Genomic DNA, 18,886 nt, shown 5'->3' with positions numbered 1-18,886 from the left:
ATGGCTACCCAGACTATTTTCTCCCGGATACTATCAAATCAAATCTACATTGACATTATCCCACCCCAGGTAAGCCGCTATTGGCTTAATTAATTTCCAGCAATATTGCTTGTGTCTGTTTGGTGTGCACATTTTTCTATCACGCCGTATGTAGCCAGTTAACGATGCTAGTAAAGATAAGTCGTCTGGGTAGACAGTAAGACCCCCAAAACCTTCTCAATTAATGTTAACTGCAAATTAGGCTTACCTGACAGACATATATAATAACTATTTGTATCAATTGGGTGGCCATTTTATTGCTAAACTCTGCCACGACATGTGCTGCAACAGTCGGCCTAACAACAGATACGCCCCCACACATTCCTCGCTTTCTGAATGCACAATTAAAGGTGATTACACTAATCTAAATGTATTTGTTTTATTTCCCCAGACCTCAAAATTGGTATTCGATGTGATTTAAGCATTGACCTGGACTCAGAATACTGTAATATTGAGAGCAATTAAAATATATATACACTGCTCAAAAAAAATAAAGGGAACACTAAAATAACACATCCTAGATCTGAATGAATGAAATATTCTTATTAAAAAAGTTTTTCTTTACATAGTTGAATGTGCTGACAACAAAATCACACAAAAATGATCAATGGAAATCTAATTTATCAACCCATGGAGGTCTGGATTTGGAGTCACACTCAAAATTAAAGTGGAAAATCACACTACAGGCTGATCCAACTTTGATGTAATGCCCTTAAAACAAGTCAAAATGAGGCTCAGTAGTGTGTGTGGCCTCCACGTGCCTGTATGACCTGGATTCAGGTCTGGGGAACGGGCGGGCCAGTCCATAGCATCAATGCCTTCCTCTTGCAGGAACTGCTGACACACTCCAGCCACATGAGGTCTAGCATTGTCTTGCATTAGGAGGAACCCAGGGCCAACCGCACCAGCATATGGTCTCACAAGGGGTCTGAGGATCTCATCTCGGTACCTAATGGCAGTCAGGTTACCTCTGGCGAGAACATGGAGGGCTGTGCGGCCCCCCAAAGAAATGCCACCCCACACCATGACTGACCCACCGCCAAACCGGTCATGCTGGAGGATGTTGCAGGCAGCAGAACGTTCTCCACGGCGTCTCCAGACTCTGTCACGTCTGTCACATGTGCTCAGTGTGAACCTGCTTTCATCTGTGAAGAGCACAGGGCGCCAGTGGCGAATTTGCCAATCTTGGTGTTCTCTGGCAAATGCCAAACGTCCTGCACGGTGTTGGGCTGTAAGCACAACCCCCACCTGTGGACGTCAGGCCCTCATACCACCCTCATGCAGTCTGTTTCTGACCGTTTGAGCAGACACATGCACATTTGTGGCCTGCTGGAGGTCATTTTGCAGGGCTCTGGCAGTGCTCCTCCTGCTCCTCCTTGCACAAAGGCGGAGGTAGCGGTCCTGCTGCTGGGTTGTTGCCCTCCTACGGCCTCCTCCACGTCTCCTGATGTACTGGCCTGTCTCCTGGTAGCGCCTCCATGCTCTGGACACTACGCTGACAGACACAGCAAACCTTCTTGCCACACCTCGCATTGATGTGCCATCCTGGATGAACTGCACTACCTGAGCCACTTGTGTGGGTTGTAAACTTCGTCTCATGCTCCCACTAGAGTGAAAGCACCGCCAACATTCAAAAGTGACCAAAACATCAGCCAGGAAGCATAGGAACTGAGAAGTGGTGTGTGGTCACCACCTGCAGAACCACTCCTTTATTGGGGGTGTCTTGCTAATTGCCTATAATTTCCACCTGTTGTCTATTCCGTTTGCACAACAGCATGTGAAATTTATTGTCAATCAGTGTTGCTTCCTAAGTGGACAGTTTGATTTCACAGAAGTGTGATTGACTTGGAATTACATTGTGTTGTTTAAGTGTTCCCTTGATTTTTTTGAGCAGTGTATATATAAAACAGAATTACAGAAAATATAAAAAATTATTGTATGGGGCCCCTTAGAGATGTTTATTAACCATTATTTTACCAGGTATATTTACCAGGAAAACACATCTCTTTTACACCAAGGACCCAGTGAAGAGTGGCAGGGTAGAGGAGAAGAATGTGCCTATTTGAAAGCTGTAAAAAAAAGTAAGAGTAGCTTGCGACATGTTTAATTTTTGCTAGAAAAGGTTGGAGACCACTGCTCTAGTGCAGCCACTGCAGAGCACTGTAGACTCTCATCTCCTACACTAATTGTCAATTTTCTGCTGTGCCCCTGACTTAAATGTGAGCCGCATTTGAATGTCATGTATTTTCTCTCCCAGAGCAGTGACTGTAGATGAAAGCTTTGTTTAGGGAGCGGCTTCCTTGCCTGAACTGTCATGGGCACTTGAACAGAGGGTTGGCTTTAATTATGTTTCAATATGGATTGAAAGCATAAACTACAGCGGTTCCCAAAATGTGGGGGTCGCGAGGGGTCGGCAGGGGGCGAATGTGGATATTATGTAGTAGACTGAACCTATTAATGTTACATTGAGCTGGGTGAATGGAATATGAATGACAGTCATCCAATATGCTGTAATAGAAATAAGGCCATGCTCATAAAAAAAATATATATATCCTTTGTCATCTTAAACGGCACCGACTGCCACTGATATACACACATACCTAGTGTGACTATTGGAGGACAGGCTTTCCCATGGTTGAACACTGCAGCCAGTCACAGCGAATGCGGCTCCACAGCTACCGTCCAGCCTGCCCAGAAGATCCTTGGCTGCATTCTCTGCTGTCTTCCTGCAGTCATGGGCCCTCTTCAGGATTTGAGTGATGCTCTCCTCTCCCAACTTCTCGCCTACACACACACACACACACACACACAGTAGAAAGAGAGATGTCAATTAGCTTTTATTTGTTGGAGTCATTGTAATTGCCAGGGCTGTCACAAAGCCAACATTTGGTCTTGAATGTACTACATCTAAAAATATATGCCACATTAACCACGATTGAATGAAGTATTCCAAATGAAAATGTACTGTACACGTGGCTATACAAGGCTGCAAATACTATATGTAATGTTAGTCAGCATTAGATGAATAAAGGGATGTTCGTCTGAGATACTGTTTTGTGTTGAAGGGGAAACGGTTAGGAGGGAGGCATGTGTAACAAGGGAGTCGTGAGGCCAAGACCTCAGAAAGCCAAGCCAAGACCTCAGATAACAATTGTAGACCTCCACAAGTCTGGTTCATCCTTGGGAGCAATTTCCAAACACCTGAAGGTACCAAATTCATCTGTACAAACAATAGTACGCAAGTATAAACACTATGGGACCACGCAGCCGTCATACCGCTCAGGAAGGAGACGCATTCTGTCTCCTAGAGATGAATGTACTTTGGTGCGAAAAGTGCAAATCAATCCCAGAACAATAGCAAAGGACCTTGTGAAGACGCTGGAGGAAACAGGTACAAAAGTATCTAAGTCCACAGTAAAATGAGTCCTATATCGACACAACATGAAAGGCCGCTCAGCAACGAAGAAGCCATTGTTACAAAACCGCCATAAAAAAGTCAGATTACAGTTTGCAACTGCACATGGGGACAAAGATAGTACTTTTTGGAGAAATGTCCTCTGGTCTGATAAAACAAAAATAGCACTGTTTGGCTATAATGACCATCGTTATGTTTGGAGGAAAAAGGGGGAGGCTTGGAAGCCGAAGAACACCATCCAAACCGTGAAGCACGGCGTCATGTTGTGGGGGTGCTTTGCTGCAGGAGGAACTGGTGCACTTCACAAAATAGATGGCATCATGAGGCAGAAAAATGATGTGGATATATTGAAGCAACATCTCAAGACATCAGTCAGGAAGTTAAAGTTAGGTCGCAAATGGGCCTTCCAAATGGACAATGACCCCAAGCATACTTCCAAAGTTGTAGCAAAATTGCTTAAAGGACAACAAAGTAAAGGTATTGGAGTGGCCATCACAAAGCCCTGACCTCAATCCTATAGACAATTTGTGGGCAGAACTGAAAAAGCATGTGCGAGCAAGGAGGCCTACAAACATGACTGTGATGTGATGAAAAAAATAAAAGCTGAAATAAATCATTCTCTCTGCTACTATTCTGACATTTCCCATTCTTAAAATAAAGTCTGCAACATTGAAAGTCCCCAAGAACACAGTGGCCTCCATTATTGAATGGAAGAAGTTTGGAACCACCAAGCCAAACCGCCCGGCCAAACTGAGCAATCGGGAGAGAAGGGACTTGGTCAGGGAGGTGACAAAGAACCCGATGGTCACTCTGACAGAGCTCGATAGTGCCTCTGTGGAGATGGGAGAACATTCTAGAAGGACAACCATGTCTGCAGCACTCCACCAATCAGGCCAGGCAGAAGCCACTCCTCAGTAAAAGGCACATGACAGCCCGCTTGGAGTTTGCCAAAAGGCACCTAAAGATTCTCAGACCATGAGAAACAAGATTCTCTGGTCTGATTAAACCAAGATTGAACTCTTTGGCCTGAATGCAAAGCATCACGTCTGGAGGAAACCTGGCACCATCCATACGGTGAAGCATGGTGGAGGCAGCATCATGCTGTGGGGATGTTTTTCAGTGGCAGGGACTGGGAGACTATTCAGGATCGAGGGAAAGATGAATGGAGCAAAGTACAGAGAGATTCTTCATCAAAACCTGCTCCAAAGTGCTCAAGATCTCAGACTGGGGCGACGGTTCACCTTCCAACAGGACAACGACCCTAAGCACACAGCCAAGACAACGCAGGACTGCCTTCGGGAAAAGTCTCTGAATGTCCTTGAGAGAACCAGCCAGAGCCCGGACTTGAACCAGATCGAACATCTCTGGAGAGACCTAAAAATAGCTGTGCAGCAACGCTCCTCCTCCAACCTGATAGAGCTTGAGATGATCTGCAGAGAAGAATGGGAGAAACTCCCCCAAATACAGGTATGCCAAGCTTCTAGCGTCATGCCCAAAAATACTCTGTAATCGCTGCCAAGAATTGAGTAAAGGGTCTGAATACTTATGCAAATGTGATATCTGTTTTGTATTAGCAAACATTTCTAAAGACCTATTTTTGCTTTGACATTATGGGGTCTTGTGTGTAGATTGATGAGGGAAAATACTATTTCATTCAATTTAGAATAAGACTATAACGTAACAAAACATGGAAAAAGTCAAGCGGTCTGAATACTTTCCGAAGGCAGTGTGTTTGTGTGTGTGTGTGTGTGTGTGTGTGTGTGTGTACATATATATATATATACATACAAAGGGTCTATATACACACACATAACTGTTCAAAAGTTTGGGGTCACTTTGAAATGTCCTTGTTTTTGAAAGAAAAGCAATTTTTTTGTCCATTAAAAAAACATCAAGTAGATCAGAAATACAGTGTAGACATTGTTAATGTTGTAAATGATTATTGTAGCTGGAAACGACTGACTTTTATGGAATATCTACATAGGCGTACAGAGGCCCATAATCAGCAACCATCACTCCTGTGTTCCAATGGCACGTTGTGTTAGCTAATCCAAGTTTATAATTTTAAAAGGCTAATTGATCATTAGAAAACCCTTTTGCAATTATGTTAGCACAGCTGAAAACTGTTGTCCTGATTAAAGAAGCAATAAAACTGGCCTTCTTTACACTAGTTGAGTATCTGGAGCATCAGTATTTGTGGGTTCGATTACAGGCTCAAAATGACCAGAAACAAATAACTTTCTTCTGAAACTCGCCAGTCTATTCTTGTTCTGGGAAATTAAGGCTATTTCATGCAAGAAATGGACAAGAAATTGAAGATCTCGTACGACGCTGTGTACTACTCCCTTCACAGGGACATTGAAAATCTCTTCCCAACTATTTCCCAATCTATATGGCACAGCTGTACATGTTTTGGTCCTTAAATGAAACTGGTATACTTTTTTTTACTCATCACAATTTTCTTTTGCCAATTTTGGTCTTCAATGCAGGGTTGACAGACAAGTTCCTTACTTTTGCTGCAATTAGTTGGTTGTAATTTTGATATTTCCAATATATTCCCATATATTTATGTTAGCTGCATGTGACATAATTCCACCAGTCCTATTTATGATATCACTTACAAAGATACCTTTTTTTTATCCAAAAACATTTTATATCAATTATTTGTATATTTCAGTTTAACCGTAATATTTGTCATCTTGTCATCAACCGTCTTTTCTGGTGGATTAAACTGAAATTGCAACCAACTTTCTATGGCTTGTTAAAAAAATTGAGATATTTTGGAGATTATTTCATTTTCAAATAACCGAAAGTGAGAGGCATTTTTAGATAAATTCCTGTCGTTCTTTATCAAAAACCTTTTCATAGTTAGCTATGAATACCAGGCCTGGTTTCCCAGATGCAAAAAACCTGTCTGGTTAGAATGAATAATATCTGACAATACCTTTTTAATTCTAAGCGCTATTCACTTTGCTAGAATTTTTGCATCACAACACTGAAGTGTAAGGGGCCTCCAATTTTTTAAATGGACTGGATCTTTATATTTATTTAGTTTGATTAAAGTTTATGATGGGAGGATGAAGTGAAGTGAAGAGAAAACAGGAGTGATGGAGGTGAGGTTTGCAAAGGAATGAAATGAGAGTGGAGCAATTTATAAAAGAGAGTATATAATGAGTAATAGATTAAAAGAGTATTTTTGAGAGGTGGCCTCTTTGCTTTGATTGGTTGGAGTTCAACTGTGGGTCTCTGAGTGTAGGAAGAAACAAATCTGCACTGATCAAAGAACAAACGAGCCCGTGTAGGCATGAAGAGTGAGTGTGTGTGTGTTACTCACCTACGTCGCCCACTCCGGCAGCTCTGAACTGGCCCAGTACCAGACTCTGTTCACTCTCCGCCAGCGTCAACAGCAGCTCATAGGCCTCTATACACTGTTCACTGGGATACAGAACACACACACGAGCCAACAAGGTGAAAAGTCTGTCGATGTGCCCTTCAGCAAGTCACTTAACCATAATTGCTCCAGTGGCGCCGAACTTCTATGGCTGACCCTGTAAAACAACACATTTCACTGCACCTATCCGGTGTATGTGACAATAAAACATATTATTATTTTGGTTAACACTCACACACTTATAAAGTATCTCATAGGCCCCTGATCACTGATTAACAAAGAACCCATAGACAAACATGTCAGCTAAACCTATTTGAACTACTCAACTACTGAATGATAACACATATCAACTCTCTCTCACACACACACACACACACACACACACACACACACACACACACACACACACACACACACACACACACACACACACACACACACACACACACACACACACACACACACACACACACACACTCTTAGTGGAGGAATGCAGAGGCCTCTTGGTCCACTTATCTGGGCTGCACTTTCATCAAGCGCTCAAAAGGACTATGACTGAGAGGTGCTGATTTCTATATAACTACAGTCATTATAGCGTGTGTTGCGTGTGTGTGTGTTTGCCCGGGGCTCAGAGATGGAAGAAAAACAATCCTGTGGAAACCTTTTAGCGAGGCAATATCTTTTAATCAGTCAATGATTACACATCAGGAAAAAAACCACCTCTACTCCAAACAAATACAGAGAGAGCTTGGGTAATTAACCAAGTATTTACGCCTACAAAGAAAACTCCTCATTTGTCCACAGAGGAAGTTTGAAGTCTGCACTCAATTTAGACATGGAACATCTATTGTATTTATTTTGTCCTCGTAGCTAGTCTCTCTTTATTTTGAGTGGATTTGAGGTAGTTCAGGTGTTTGTGTGTGTGTGAGTGTGAGAGACTGTTGACGTTTCCCATTTACGCACTCACGCACACGACTGCTAGTTCAGCCGTACCAAAACAAATCCTGTGGATACCATTACACCCTTTAATAGCTCACTCCAACACTATGAGTTAGTCACTCCCTCAAGAATGAACAAAAAAAAGTTTCTGCCTGAAAAACACCAAGAAGTTGTCAGCATCACCACCAGAATACACCCTGATGTTTTATCTTATGATTATAGTTTTAAAATGACACAAAGAGTCCAACTCTCTCATGAACTCACGTGCACACACACACACACACACACACACACACACACACACACACACACACACACACACACACACACACACACACACACACACACACACACACACACACACACACAGAGAGAGCGAGCCTTGAAGAATCTTCCACCACATATTAGACCCACACCGCAGTCCCCCATCCACCCTCACTCCAATGAAAGTCTATCTCTTCCCAAATGACCCAACGGGGTGGCCTCGCTGACATCACACTCGGTGGGGCTGAATTCAATCAAAGCGCTGGCATCAGGGCTACAGGGAGAAATGTATACATTGAGAGAGTGTGTGTCTAATGTAACTGGTGTGATATTAACAATGATTTGGGGGCTATTCAGTGTGTTGTGTACTCCTGTGTAATGGGCAAGACAATTAATGATCTTTTATTGCTATAATGTTTCTGTTTCGGTATCTGTCAGTCTATTTCGGTGTCTGTCAGTTTACGTATCTGATCATAGCTAAGCTTTGCCGATGAGGCAACATGAGTACCATCTTCCTGAGACATGCTATGGCAGAATGCCATGAGAAACACACGTAACATTACCATATCATGCCCCCACAACATAACATTCACCCAACATCAACAGCTAAAAATGCTACTTTTTCCATTTGAGGTCGGCCATTGGCAGAAAGTCTCCCTAAATCTTCCCACGCAAGAAAAGGGTTCAAAACAGAACTTTTCTGCATCTCATAACATCACCACAGAATAAGCATAGTTGAATGATTAGCATTATGCTAATACCACTCAGATTAGATCCGTTTTCCTTTCGATTCTCGTTTGCGTTAGCTTTGCTGAATGGGCACCTTCAGGGCAATTTATCAGAGAAGAGCCTGCACACAAACACACAGACCCCTTGATTGGCCAAGGGGATGAGAATGCTAATGAGTTGCGGATGGCTGCTACCTAAGGCGACGTACAAAAGAGGCCGTGACCGCCGCGAAAGCAGCCTAATTATAATTACCGGAAGAGGCTTCTAATGAGGTAGCATTAGTATGGCTCTGACGGTTACAGCTTGATAAAGGTTTTTGTTAGCTAAGAAAATTAAGCTTGTCCATAGATGTGGATGAAGACATTTGGATTCAGATTTTCACCTTGGCACTTGAGCACAAGCATGAGTGTGGGAATGTGAGTAATATGTATTTTGCATGCTCCATTAGGTTAGGCCTTGCTTTGTGTGTGCGCGCGTGAGAGTGTGTGTGTCCTTGTGTCTGTGTACCTGTACTGCAGTGCCAGTCGTAGGGCGGTAGCGTTGGATTCGTATTTGCCGACCAGCATGCTCATCCTCTCTGCGTTGCCCTTACACTCCTCCAACGTGATGGTCAAGAGGTCATTCTGAGACTTCAGGTGCTCGATGCGGCTGGAACACACACATTAGTCATCATTATTGGATTTACCCCGTTGGGTCATTTACTGTATAATGTGCTTGTTATATCTCAAAGCACTTCACATTGCAACTCACCCCTCCACCAGCGATTTAAAGCACCCACTTGGGTGATTCACGGCAGTTATTTTGTGCCAGATCGCTCATCACACATCAGCTATTGCAGTAAAGGGAGTGTTAGGGGACAAACGGACGGTGCAACTAAAGCCACCCTCCTCTCTCTTAATCAAATGGCCTTAGTTTTATGGGTAGATTATATGAGAGTAGCTAGTGACACGTAACTATCCATATAATTAAGGCTGTCAATAAAGCACTCAGGGCTTAATGAAGAGAAAAGAGGGCGTGTCCGCAGCCTGGTGGTTAGACATCCCATAAAAACATGGGCAAAATAACAACCTTTAAGTAGACACACCCCAAAATCTAAGTCACAGGTTACCGGGTGCCAAGCTATCCCCTTCATTTTGGATTGGCGCACTTATCATGTATTATACCACTTATGAGGTATGACAATGGTTTGATTTCAAGGTAAACTATCCCTTTAAGCGTACTTATCCATTTGGATAAGCCTCAAAAAAAGAGTGATCTTAATGTGTTCTTTGTTCGAAAAAATAGAAAACTGAACAATCACCGCGATCTTGACATTCGATTTGGCCTGAGAGACAGACCTACAGAACTGTATAAGCAGTGTTTCACAACATTTCAAACCCATCTGCTTTAAATGTCTACTAAGTCTGAAGCTCTGACTGGAATGAAGTGATAAAACGCACAGGAATTACAAAGGATTACGACTTAAGCCCTCCTACTGAGAACACTCAGATCTCCACATCTCACTTCCAAATAGTCAGGATTATGAGGAAACGTCATAACATAATTCGCTAAGTTTAAAATCCCCCCAAAGATCCTAAAGTACATTGTTTGAAGAGTTACTACTTCATTCGCTTGGAACAGACTTCTGAAGGGAGCTTTTTGAGGAAAAGAAGAGCTGGAAATAAAACCGGTTTTATAAAAATTCACCTGCATGTTAGAACATAAATATTGAACATGTGCCTGAATCGGGTTCATTCACAGGCTTGGGCTTTCTTAAAGGGCCCATAATGAAGACTCGCTGATAGAAAAGTACCTCTAGTGTGAACCTCTAAACTAGTGTAGGTCAGGGGGATGTTAATACTACAGTTTACATTTTAAACATGGCCTTTTTTATCCTACATCAATACAAAGCAAATTAGTGTATTTTACCGATGTAAACTTACATACAATGCATTCGAAAATGATTCAGACCATCAACTTTTTCCACATTTGTTACGTTACAGCCTTATTCTAAAACTTATTCTAAAACCAGGTGGTGTCAGAGGAAGGCACAAACAATTGTCACCTTGACTCGCATTGTCAAAGACACCAGCCACCCTAGTCATAGACTGTTCTGTTTGCTACCAGACGGCAAGCAGTAGGTACTGGAGCGCCAAGTCTAAGAGGTTTCTAAACAGCTTCTACCCCCAAGCCATTAGACTCCTGTACATCTACTCAAATGGCTAACCAGACTATTTTTATTGCCCCCCCCCCCCCCCCCCCCACTCTTCTAAGCTGCTGCTACTCTGTTTATTATCTATGCATTGTCACTTTAATAACTCTACCGGCATGCACATATTACCGCAATTACCTCGACTAACTGGCACCCCCGCACATTGACACTGCTCTTTAATTATTTGTTACTTTTATTTGTTTATTTGTTACTTTTTTGTTGTTGTTATTTTCTTAAAACTGCATTGTTGGTTAAGGGCTTTTAAGTAAGCATTTCACTGTAAGGTCTAAACCTGTTGTATTCGGTGCAAGTGACAAATACAATTCGATATGATTTGATTCTGGAAGCTTCTCCCATCTCTACAGAGGAACTCTGGAGCTCTGTCAGAGTGACCATCGGTTTCTTGGTCACCTCCCTGACCAAGTCCCTTATCCCCTGATTGCTCAGTTTGGCCAGATCTAGGAAGATACTTGGTTGTTCCAAACTTCTTTAATTTAAGAATGATGGAGGCCACTGCATTCTTGGTAACCTTCAATGTTGCAGAAATGTTTTTGTACCCTTCCCCAGATTTGTGCCTCGACACAATCCTGTCTCGGAGCACTACGGACAATTCTTTCAACCTCATGGCTTGGTTGCACTGTCAACTGTGGGACCTTATATAGACAGGTGTGTGTACATGTTGGCATTAATGGGATACAGTATAACTTTATTATAACATTACTTATAAGATGAAGATCAGGCCTTTAAGTGATAGGCAACGTGGTTTGAGTGTCACCTGTTAAGTCTCTCCGTCTCCACCTCAAACTCCCTGATCTTGTTCTCAGAGATGGCTGATCCGTGGGAGTAGAGGGTCTGGAAGATCTCCTGGATGTTGGAGCAGTCCTGGAGGGAGTGTGCCAAGTGCTCCGCCACATTACTGGACACCTGGGAGGAAGAGGAACAGGGGAACATGGGGGAAAGACTGACATTTACATCTATGGAGAGGAGTAGACAGCTCTTCATCCAATGTGAGTCAAGGTGCAGCCAAAAATCACAACGTAAAAACAGCACAATTGGAATTTAATGGGTCAGGCAGACTGAGGGGATTTCTTTGTGATCCTCCACTCTCTTAATCCATATTGAGTTTATACAGAATGTGTTTATAACCTTTAATTATACAGATTGGTTTTTATTGAGATTAAACTATTTTTCAAGAGATTGTATACAGGTTTTCTATTGAACTTTGCTCTCCCTCCTCTCAGCCTAGTCCCAGAGGAATACTAACAGTCTGCATCTCTTTCTCGCTCTTCCCTCTCACTCTCTTTCAAGTCTATTTTGGGCCAGATGGGTTCCGGGCTAAAGAGAATTTTGGTGGCCAGAGCTTCAAGGAAAAGAGAAGCCCTGGAATCATTAGGATTGGTTCCTGTCACTCACACCTGAACACACACCAAGGGGAGAGAGGGAGATATAAAAAGAGAGGGAAGGAAAGGGAGAGAGGCACTAGAGAAAAGACGGCATCAGAAGAGGAATGAAAGAGGAGAGAGATAAAACGATGTACAGTCGTGGCCAAAAGTTTTGAGAATGACACAAATATTAATTTCCACAAAGTTTGCTGCTTCAGTGTCTTTAGATATTTTTGTCAGATGTTACTATGGAATACTGAAGTATAATTACATGCATGTCATAAGTGTCAAAGGCTTTTATTGACAATTACATGAAGTTGATGCAAAGAGTCAATATTTGCAGTGTTGACCCTTCATTTTCAAGACCTCTGCTATCCGCCCTGGCATGCTGTCAATTAACTTCTGGGCCACATCCTGGCTGATGGCAGCCCATTCTTGCATAATCAATGCATGGAGTTTGTCAGAATTTGTGGGTTTTTGTTTGTCCACCAACCTCTTGAGGATTGACCACAAATTCTCAATGGGATTAAGGTCTGGGGTGTTTCCTGGCCATGGACCCAAAATATCGATGTTTTGTTCCCGAGCCACTTAGTTATCACTTTTGCCTTATGGCAAGGTGCTCTGTCATGCTGGAAAAGGCATTGTTCGGCACCAACCTGGATGGTTGGGAGAAGTTGCTCTCGGAGGATGTATTGGTACCATTCTTTATTCATGGCTGTGTTCTTAGGCAAAATTGTGAGTGAGCCCACTCCCTTGGCTGAGAAGCAACCCCACACATGAATGGTCTCAGGATGCTTTACTTTTGGCATGACACAGAACTGATGGTAGCGCTCACCTTGTCTTCTCTGGAAAAGCTTTTTTCCGGATGCCCCAAACAATCGGAAAGGGGATTCAGAGAAAATGACTTTACCCCAGTGCTCAGCAATCCCTGTACCTTTTGCAGATTATCAGTCTGTCCCCGATGTTTTTCCTGGAGAGAAGTGGCTTCTTTGCTGCCCTTCTTGACACCAGGCCATCCTCCAAAAGTCTTTGCCTCACTGTTCACACCTGCCTGCTGCCATTCCTGAGCAAGCTCTGTACTGGTGGTGCCCCGATCCAGCAGCTGAATCATCTTTAGGAGACGGTCCTGGCGCTTGCTAGACTTTCTTGGGCGCCCTGAAGCCTTCTTCACAACAATTGAACTGCTCTCCTTGAAGTTCTTGATGATCCGATAAATGGTTGATTTAGGTGCAATCTTACTGGGAGCAATATCCTTGACGGCACATGTTTCCATGCAGGTAACCATTGTTGACAGAGGAAAAACAATGATTCCAAGCACCACCCTCCTTTTGAAGCTTCCAGTCTGTTATTCGAACTCAATCAGCATGACAGAGTGATCTCCAGCCATGTCCTCATCAACACTCACACCTGGGTTAACGAGAGAATCACTGACATGATGTCAGCTGGTCCTTTTGTGGCAGGGCTGAAATGCAGTGGAATTTTTTTGGGGGGGGGTTCAGTTCATTTGCATGGCAAAGAGGGACTTCGCAATTAATTGCAATTCATCTGATCACTCTTCATAACATTCTGGAGTATATGCAAATTGCCATGACACAAACTGAGGCAGAAGACTTTGTGTAAATTTATATTTGTGTCATTCTCAAAACTTTTGGCCACGACTGTACTGTACAGTAAAGGAAAGTATTAAGACCCCTTGACTTGTTATACATTTTGTTATGTTACAGCCTTATTCTAAAATTGACTCAATTGCTTTTTTACTAACCAATCTATACACAATACCCCATAATGACAAAGCAAAAACAGGTTTAGATTTTTTAGCTAAATTATTAAAAATAAACTGAAATATCACATTTACATAAGTATTCAGACCCTTTACTCAGTACTTTGTTTAAGCTCCTTTGGCAGAAATTACAACGTTGAGTCTTCTTGGGAATGATGATACAAGCTTGGAACACCTGTATTTGGGAAGTTTCTCCCATTCTTCTCTGCAGATCATCTCAAGCTCTGTCCGGTTGGATGGGAAGCGTTGCTGCACAGCTATTTCAGGTCTTTCCAGAGATGTTCGATCGGGTTCAAGTCCGGGCTCTGGCTGTGCCACTCAAAGACATTCAGAGACTTATCCCAAAGACACTCCTGCGTTGTCTTGGCTGTGAGCTTAGGGTCGTTGTCCTGTTGGACGGTGAACCTTCACCCCAGTCTGAGGTCGTGAGCACTCTGTAGCAGGTTTTCAATAAGGATCTCTCTGTACTTTGCTCCTTTCATCTTTGCCTCGATCCTGACTAGTCTCCCAGACCCTGATGCTGAAAAACATCCTCACAGCATGATGCTGCCACCACCATGCTTCATCATAGGGATGGTACAGGTTTCCTCCAGATGTGACGTTTCGCATTCAGGCCAAAGAGTTAAATCTTGGTTTCATCAGACCAGATAATCTTGTTCCTCATGATTTGAGAGTCTTTAGGTGCCTTTTGGCAAACTCCAAGCAGGGTGTCGTGTTCCTTTTACAGAGGAGTGGCTTCCGTCTGGCCACTCTACCATAAAGGCCTGACTGGTGGAGTGCTGCAGACATGGTTGTCCTTCTGGAAGGTTCTCCCATCTCCACAGACGAACTCTAGAGCTGGGTTCTTGGTGGACCTTTTCCCAGGATTGCTCAGTTTGCCTGGGATGCCAGCTCTAGGAAGAGTCTTTGTGGTTCCAAACTTCTTCCATTTAAGAATGAAGGAAGCCACTGTGGTCTTGGGGACCTTCAATGCTGGAGAAATGTTTTGGTACCCTTCCCCAGATCCATGCTTCAAAACAATCCAGTCTCGGAGTTCTACTGACAATTCCTTCAATCTCAATTGGTTTTTGATCCGACATGCACTGTCAACTGTGGGATCTTATTTAATAAACAGATGTGTGCCTTTCCAAATCGTGTATAATCAATTGAATTGAACACAGTTGGACTCCAATCAAGTTGTAAAAACTGCTCTTAAACGCTAGTAAAACCAAATGCATGCTTGTCAACCGTTCGCTGCCTGCACCTGCACGCCCGACTAGCATCACCACTCTGGATGGTTCCGACCTAGAATATGTGGACATCTATAAGTACCTAGGTGTCTGGCTAGACTGTAAACTCTCCTTCCAGACTCAAACATCAAACATCTCCAATCTAAAATCAAATCTAGGGTCGGCTTTCTATTCCACAACAAAGCCTCCACTCACGCCGCCAAACTTACCCAAGTAAAACTGACTATCCTACCGATCCTCGACTTCGGCGATGCCATCTACAAAATAGCTTCCAATACTCTACTCAGCAAACTGGATGCAGTTTATCACAGTGCCATCCGTTTTGTTACTAAAGCACCTTATACCACCCACCACTGCGACCTGTATGCTCTAGTCGGCTGACCCTCGCTGCATATTCTCGCCAGACCCACTGGCTCCAGGTTATCTACAAGTCCATGCTAGGTAAAGCTCTGCCTTATCTCAGTTCACTGGTCACGATGGCAACACCCACCCGTAGCACGCGCTCCAGCAGGTGTATCTCACTGATCATCCCTAAAGCCAACACCTCATTTGGCCGCCATTCCTTCTAGTTCTCTGCTGCCTGTGACTGGAACGAATTGCAAAAATCGCTGAAGTTGGAGACTTTTATCTCCCTCACCAACTTTAAACATCTGCTATTTGAGCAGCTAACCAATCGCTGCAGCTGTACATAGTCCATCGGTAAATAGCCCACCCAATTTACCTACTTCATCCCCATACTGTTTTTATTTATTTACTTTTCTGCTCTTTTGCACACCAGTACCTCTATCTGCACATGACCATCTGATCATTTATCACTCCAGTGTTAATCTGGAAAATTGTAATTATTCGCCTACCTCCTCATGCCTTTTGCACACAATGTATATAGACTCTTTTTTTCTACTGTGTTATTGACTTGTTTATTGTTTACTCCATGTGTAACTCTGTGTTGTTGTTTGTTCACACTGCTATGCTTTATCTTGGCCAGGTCGCAGTTGTAAATGAGAACTTGTTCTCAACTAGCCTACCTGGTTAAATAAAGGTGAAATAAATAAATACAAAAGGATGATCAATGGAAACAGGATGCACCTGAGCTCAAATTCAAGTCTCATAGCAAAGGGTCTGAATACTTATGTAAATAAGGTATTTCTGTTTTCAATACATTTGCAAAAATGTATACAAACCTGTTTTCGCTTTGTCATTATGGGGTATTGTGTGTAGATTGCTGAGGAACTTTTTTCCATTTTAGAATAAGGCTGTAACGCAACAAAATGTGAAAAAGTAAAGGGGTCTGAATACTTTCCAATGGCACTGTAGCTGGGTCTGTTGATAGTTTCCCCCCCCTCCCTGTTCCTCTGTTCGAGGTGACGTTGTCAGATATATCTTTAGTGTCAACGGGGCTTTGTGGGTGCAGAGGGAGGGGAGCAGTGGGGTATGAGCTACACCAGGTCTGTCACACCATACTGGTGATAGATACCCATCTCTGACACTTCTGCTGATGCTGCGGTTATCATCGGCCAGCTGCTACAAGGAAATGTCCTACCTACTGTCGCTCTCTCTCGTATTCTGTCTACCCCTCTCTCTATCCTACTTCCTTTATTTTAACATTGCCATCTTCCCCCTCAAAGCCTTCAGTATTGAATAGGCATTCAGTAGCTCCTTACCCCAATGCTGCTGATCTCTGATCCCAGAACAGGCCTCTCGGTGGAGGAAGACTCCGACCTGGTTTTAGACAGTTTCACCCGCTCCGCCACCTAGCAACAAGACAACAAACTGCTTGATCTCCAAGGCATTCCTAGTCAATCGCAAAACATTTCTATAAAAAACAACAACGATACAGCCTTACATTCCTACTCTTTTCTGTCTCGCACTGTTGGCAGTAGGTGCACTTTTTTCAGCTGCCATATGTCTGAAGGTACCAACTCTGCGTGCCCGGAGAGAAAATCAAGTGCACCTACAGGCTTAACCTACAGCTTTCTCGAGCACACAGCAAAGGAAGTTGATACTGTGATTTCAAAACATCTAAAACCACGACTAAAGAGAGACTGTCAACAATTACAGCAAAGAGCTGCTGTTTTTACGAGTGAGTTCATGTCGAATTTTTAGTCATCACTTTTATAAGCCACTCACACTACAGTTTCAATGAATGAGTAGCAACGTGTATCGATAGGCTTGCATCGTTGTTATTGGCGACGGTCTTCTTTTAAATCAAGGAATATTTCACTTACTCTGGTCATAAGAGCAACAACATGAATTTGTACATGAGGCAGAACTAATGCGGTGGGACTCGAGTTTCGCCATCCCCTTTTTGGTCTTAGCGAAGCGGGGAGGGCTGAGGGGTAGTCTGATGGTGAGAGGCGGACCCGCTGATGCACTCCCCCTGCTGAGACTGACCATCAGAGGCAGGCACAAGCAGTCCAGTAACATAAAGCAAGCACATTATTTCAATGTATGCTCACAAGTAATACAACAAATTATGATCTATTACCAGTGTGAAATGTAATGTCTGATAAAAACATAATTGGCAGGGCAATTCAGGCATTGCATAATGAATTGCACATATAGCAAACTTAATTTCTACAGAACTGTTTTTAATAGGTTAATGTTGCATAGGTTTACATTTTTTTTTATCTGTGGTATGTCTCAGCCTTCATTTTGACTCAGAAAGTGATCTCGGCTCAGAAAAGGTCCACTGCTCTAATGTATTGTATTCCCACTGAGGCTCAAAGTCAAGGGCACACATGGGATAGTGGAAGAGCGAATGGTTGCCTGATTACCACTGTCCCTCTCTGGCTGGACAAGCCAAAGGCTAGTATGCTGATTAGTGTGTGTGTGTGTGTGTGTGTGTGTGTGTGTGTGTGTGTGTGTGTGTGTGTGTGTGTGTGTGTGTGTGTGTGTGTGTGTGTGTGTGTGTGTGTGTGTGTACGCGCGCAATTCAACTCATAGAGACAGTACTATAAGAGATGGTGAAAAGTGCAAAAAGAAAAAATGTTTGTCCTTGGTCATTCCAGAGGAGAGTTCATAAGATCCCCAGAGAGACATTGCATCACATGAATGTACGATGTTCCATTTCATCAATTCTATTACTCAAGACCGTGTGAGATCTTAACCCTTTAATGTACTTCCACATGCATAACTTTTTTTTATTCCCCTTACTATGCATGTCATAGTGTGTGTGTTCTACCTTGGCCACAGGTATATCGTTACTGCTGCTGCTGGTGCTGAGTTCCCCAGTGCTGGGGTTGATTGGACGGGAGGCGGGGGTGAGACGCCCGGGGCTGGACAGGCCTGCAGGCTGGGAGCTCTGGAGACGCGTCTGCAGCTCCCGCACCTGGTGATAAGACACCATAGAGATATATTATATGACTATTTAATGCGAATGTGTTCTATTTAATTATATGGCACACAAAGACACACATAAGCTGGTGGTCATGGCAAAACATTAAAATGACATGAATAAAACATCAATGACACCCAGACCTGCTGAAAACCCACAACTGCTTATGACCTCATCATACAGAGGATTGACA

General features: G+C 43.1%; 1 protein-coding gene across 3 annotated transcripts in view; it reads right to left on the bottom strand.

Annotated features, from left to right (window-relative positions):
* The window catches only part of LOC109874406 (colorectal mutant cancer protein), a 136,628-nt gene that overhangs the window by 24,773 nt on the left and 92,969 nt on the right, over positions 1-18,886 (bottom strand). For all 3 annotated transcript variants that reach the window (XM_020466291.2, XM_031809220.1, XM_031809219.1), the window contains 6 exons: positions 18,541-18,687; positions 17,021-17,110; positions 11,744-11,892; positions 9,285-9,425; positions 6,789-6,889; positions 2,640-2,823 (listed from right to left, as the gene is read on the bottom strand). In XM_020466291.2, the coding sequence (XP_020321880.2) occupies positions 2,640-2,823; positions 6,789-6,889; positions 9,285-9,425; positions 11,744-11,892; positions 17,021-17,110; positions 18,541-18,687 (812 nt within the window). The remainder of the gene's footprint in view (positions 1-2,639; positions 2,824-6,788; positions 6,890-9,284; positions 9,426-11,743; positions 11,893-17,020; positions 17,111-18,540; positions 18,688-18,886) is intronic.

Source organism: Oncorhynchus kisutch, linkage group LG29, assembly GCF_002021735.2.
Source record: "Oncorhynchus kisutch isolate 150728-3 linkage group LG29, Okis_V2, whole genome shotgun sequence".
Lineage (NCBI taxonomy): Eukaryota > Metazoa > Chordata > Actinopteri > Salmoniformes > Salmonidae > Oncorhynchus > Oncorhynchus kisutch.
Note: the sequence above shows the minus strand (reverse complement) of the source record. Positions and strands in the feature narration are given on the sequence as shown.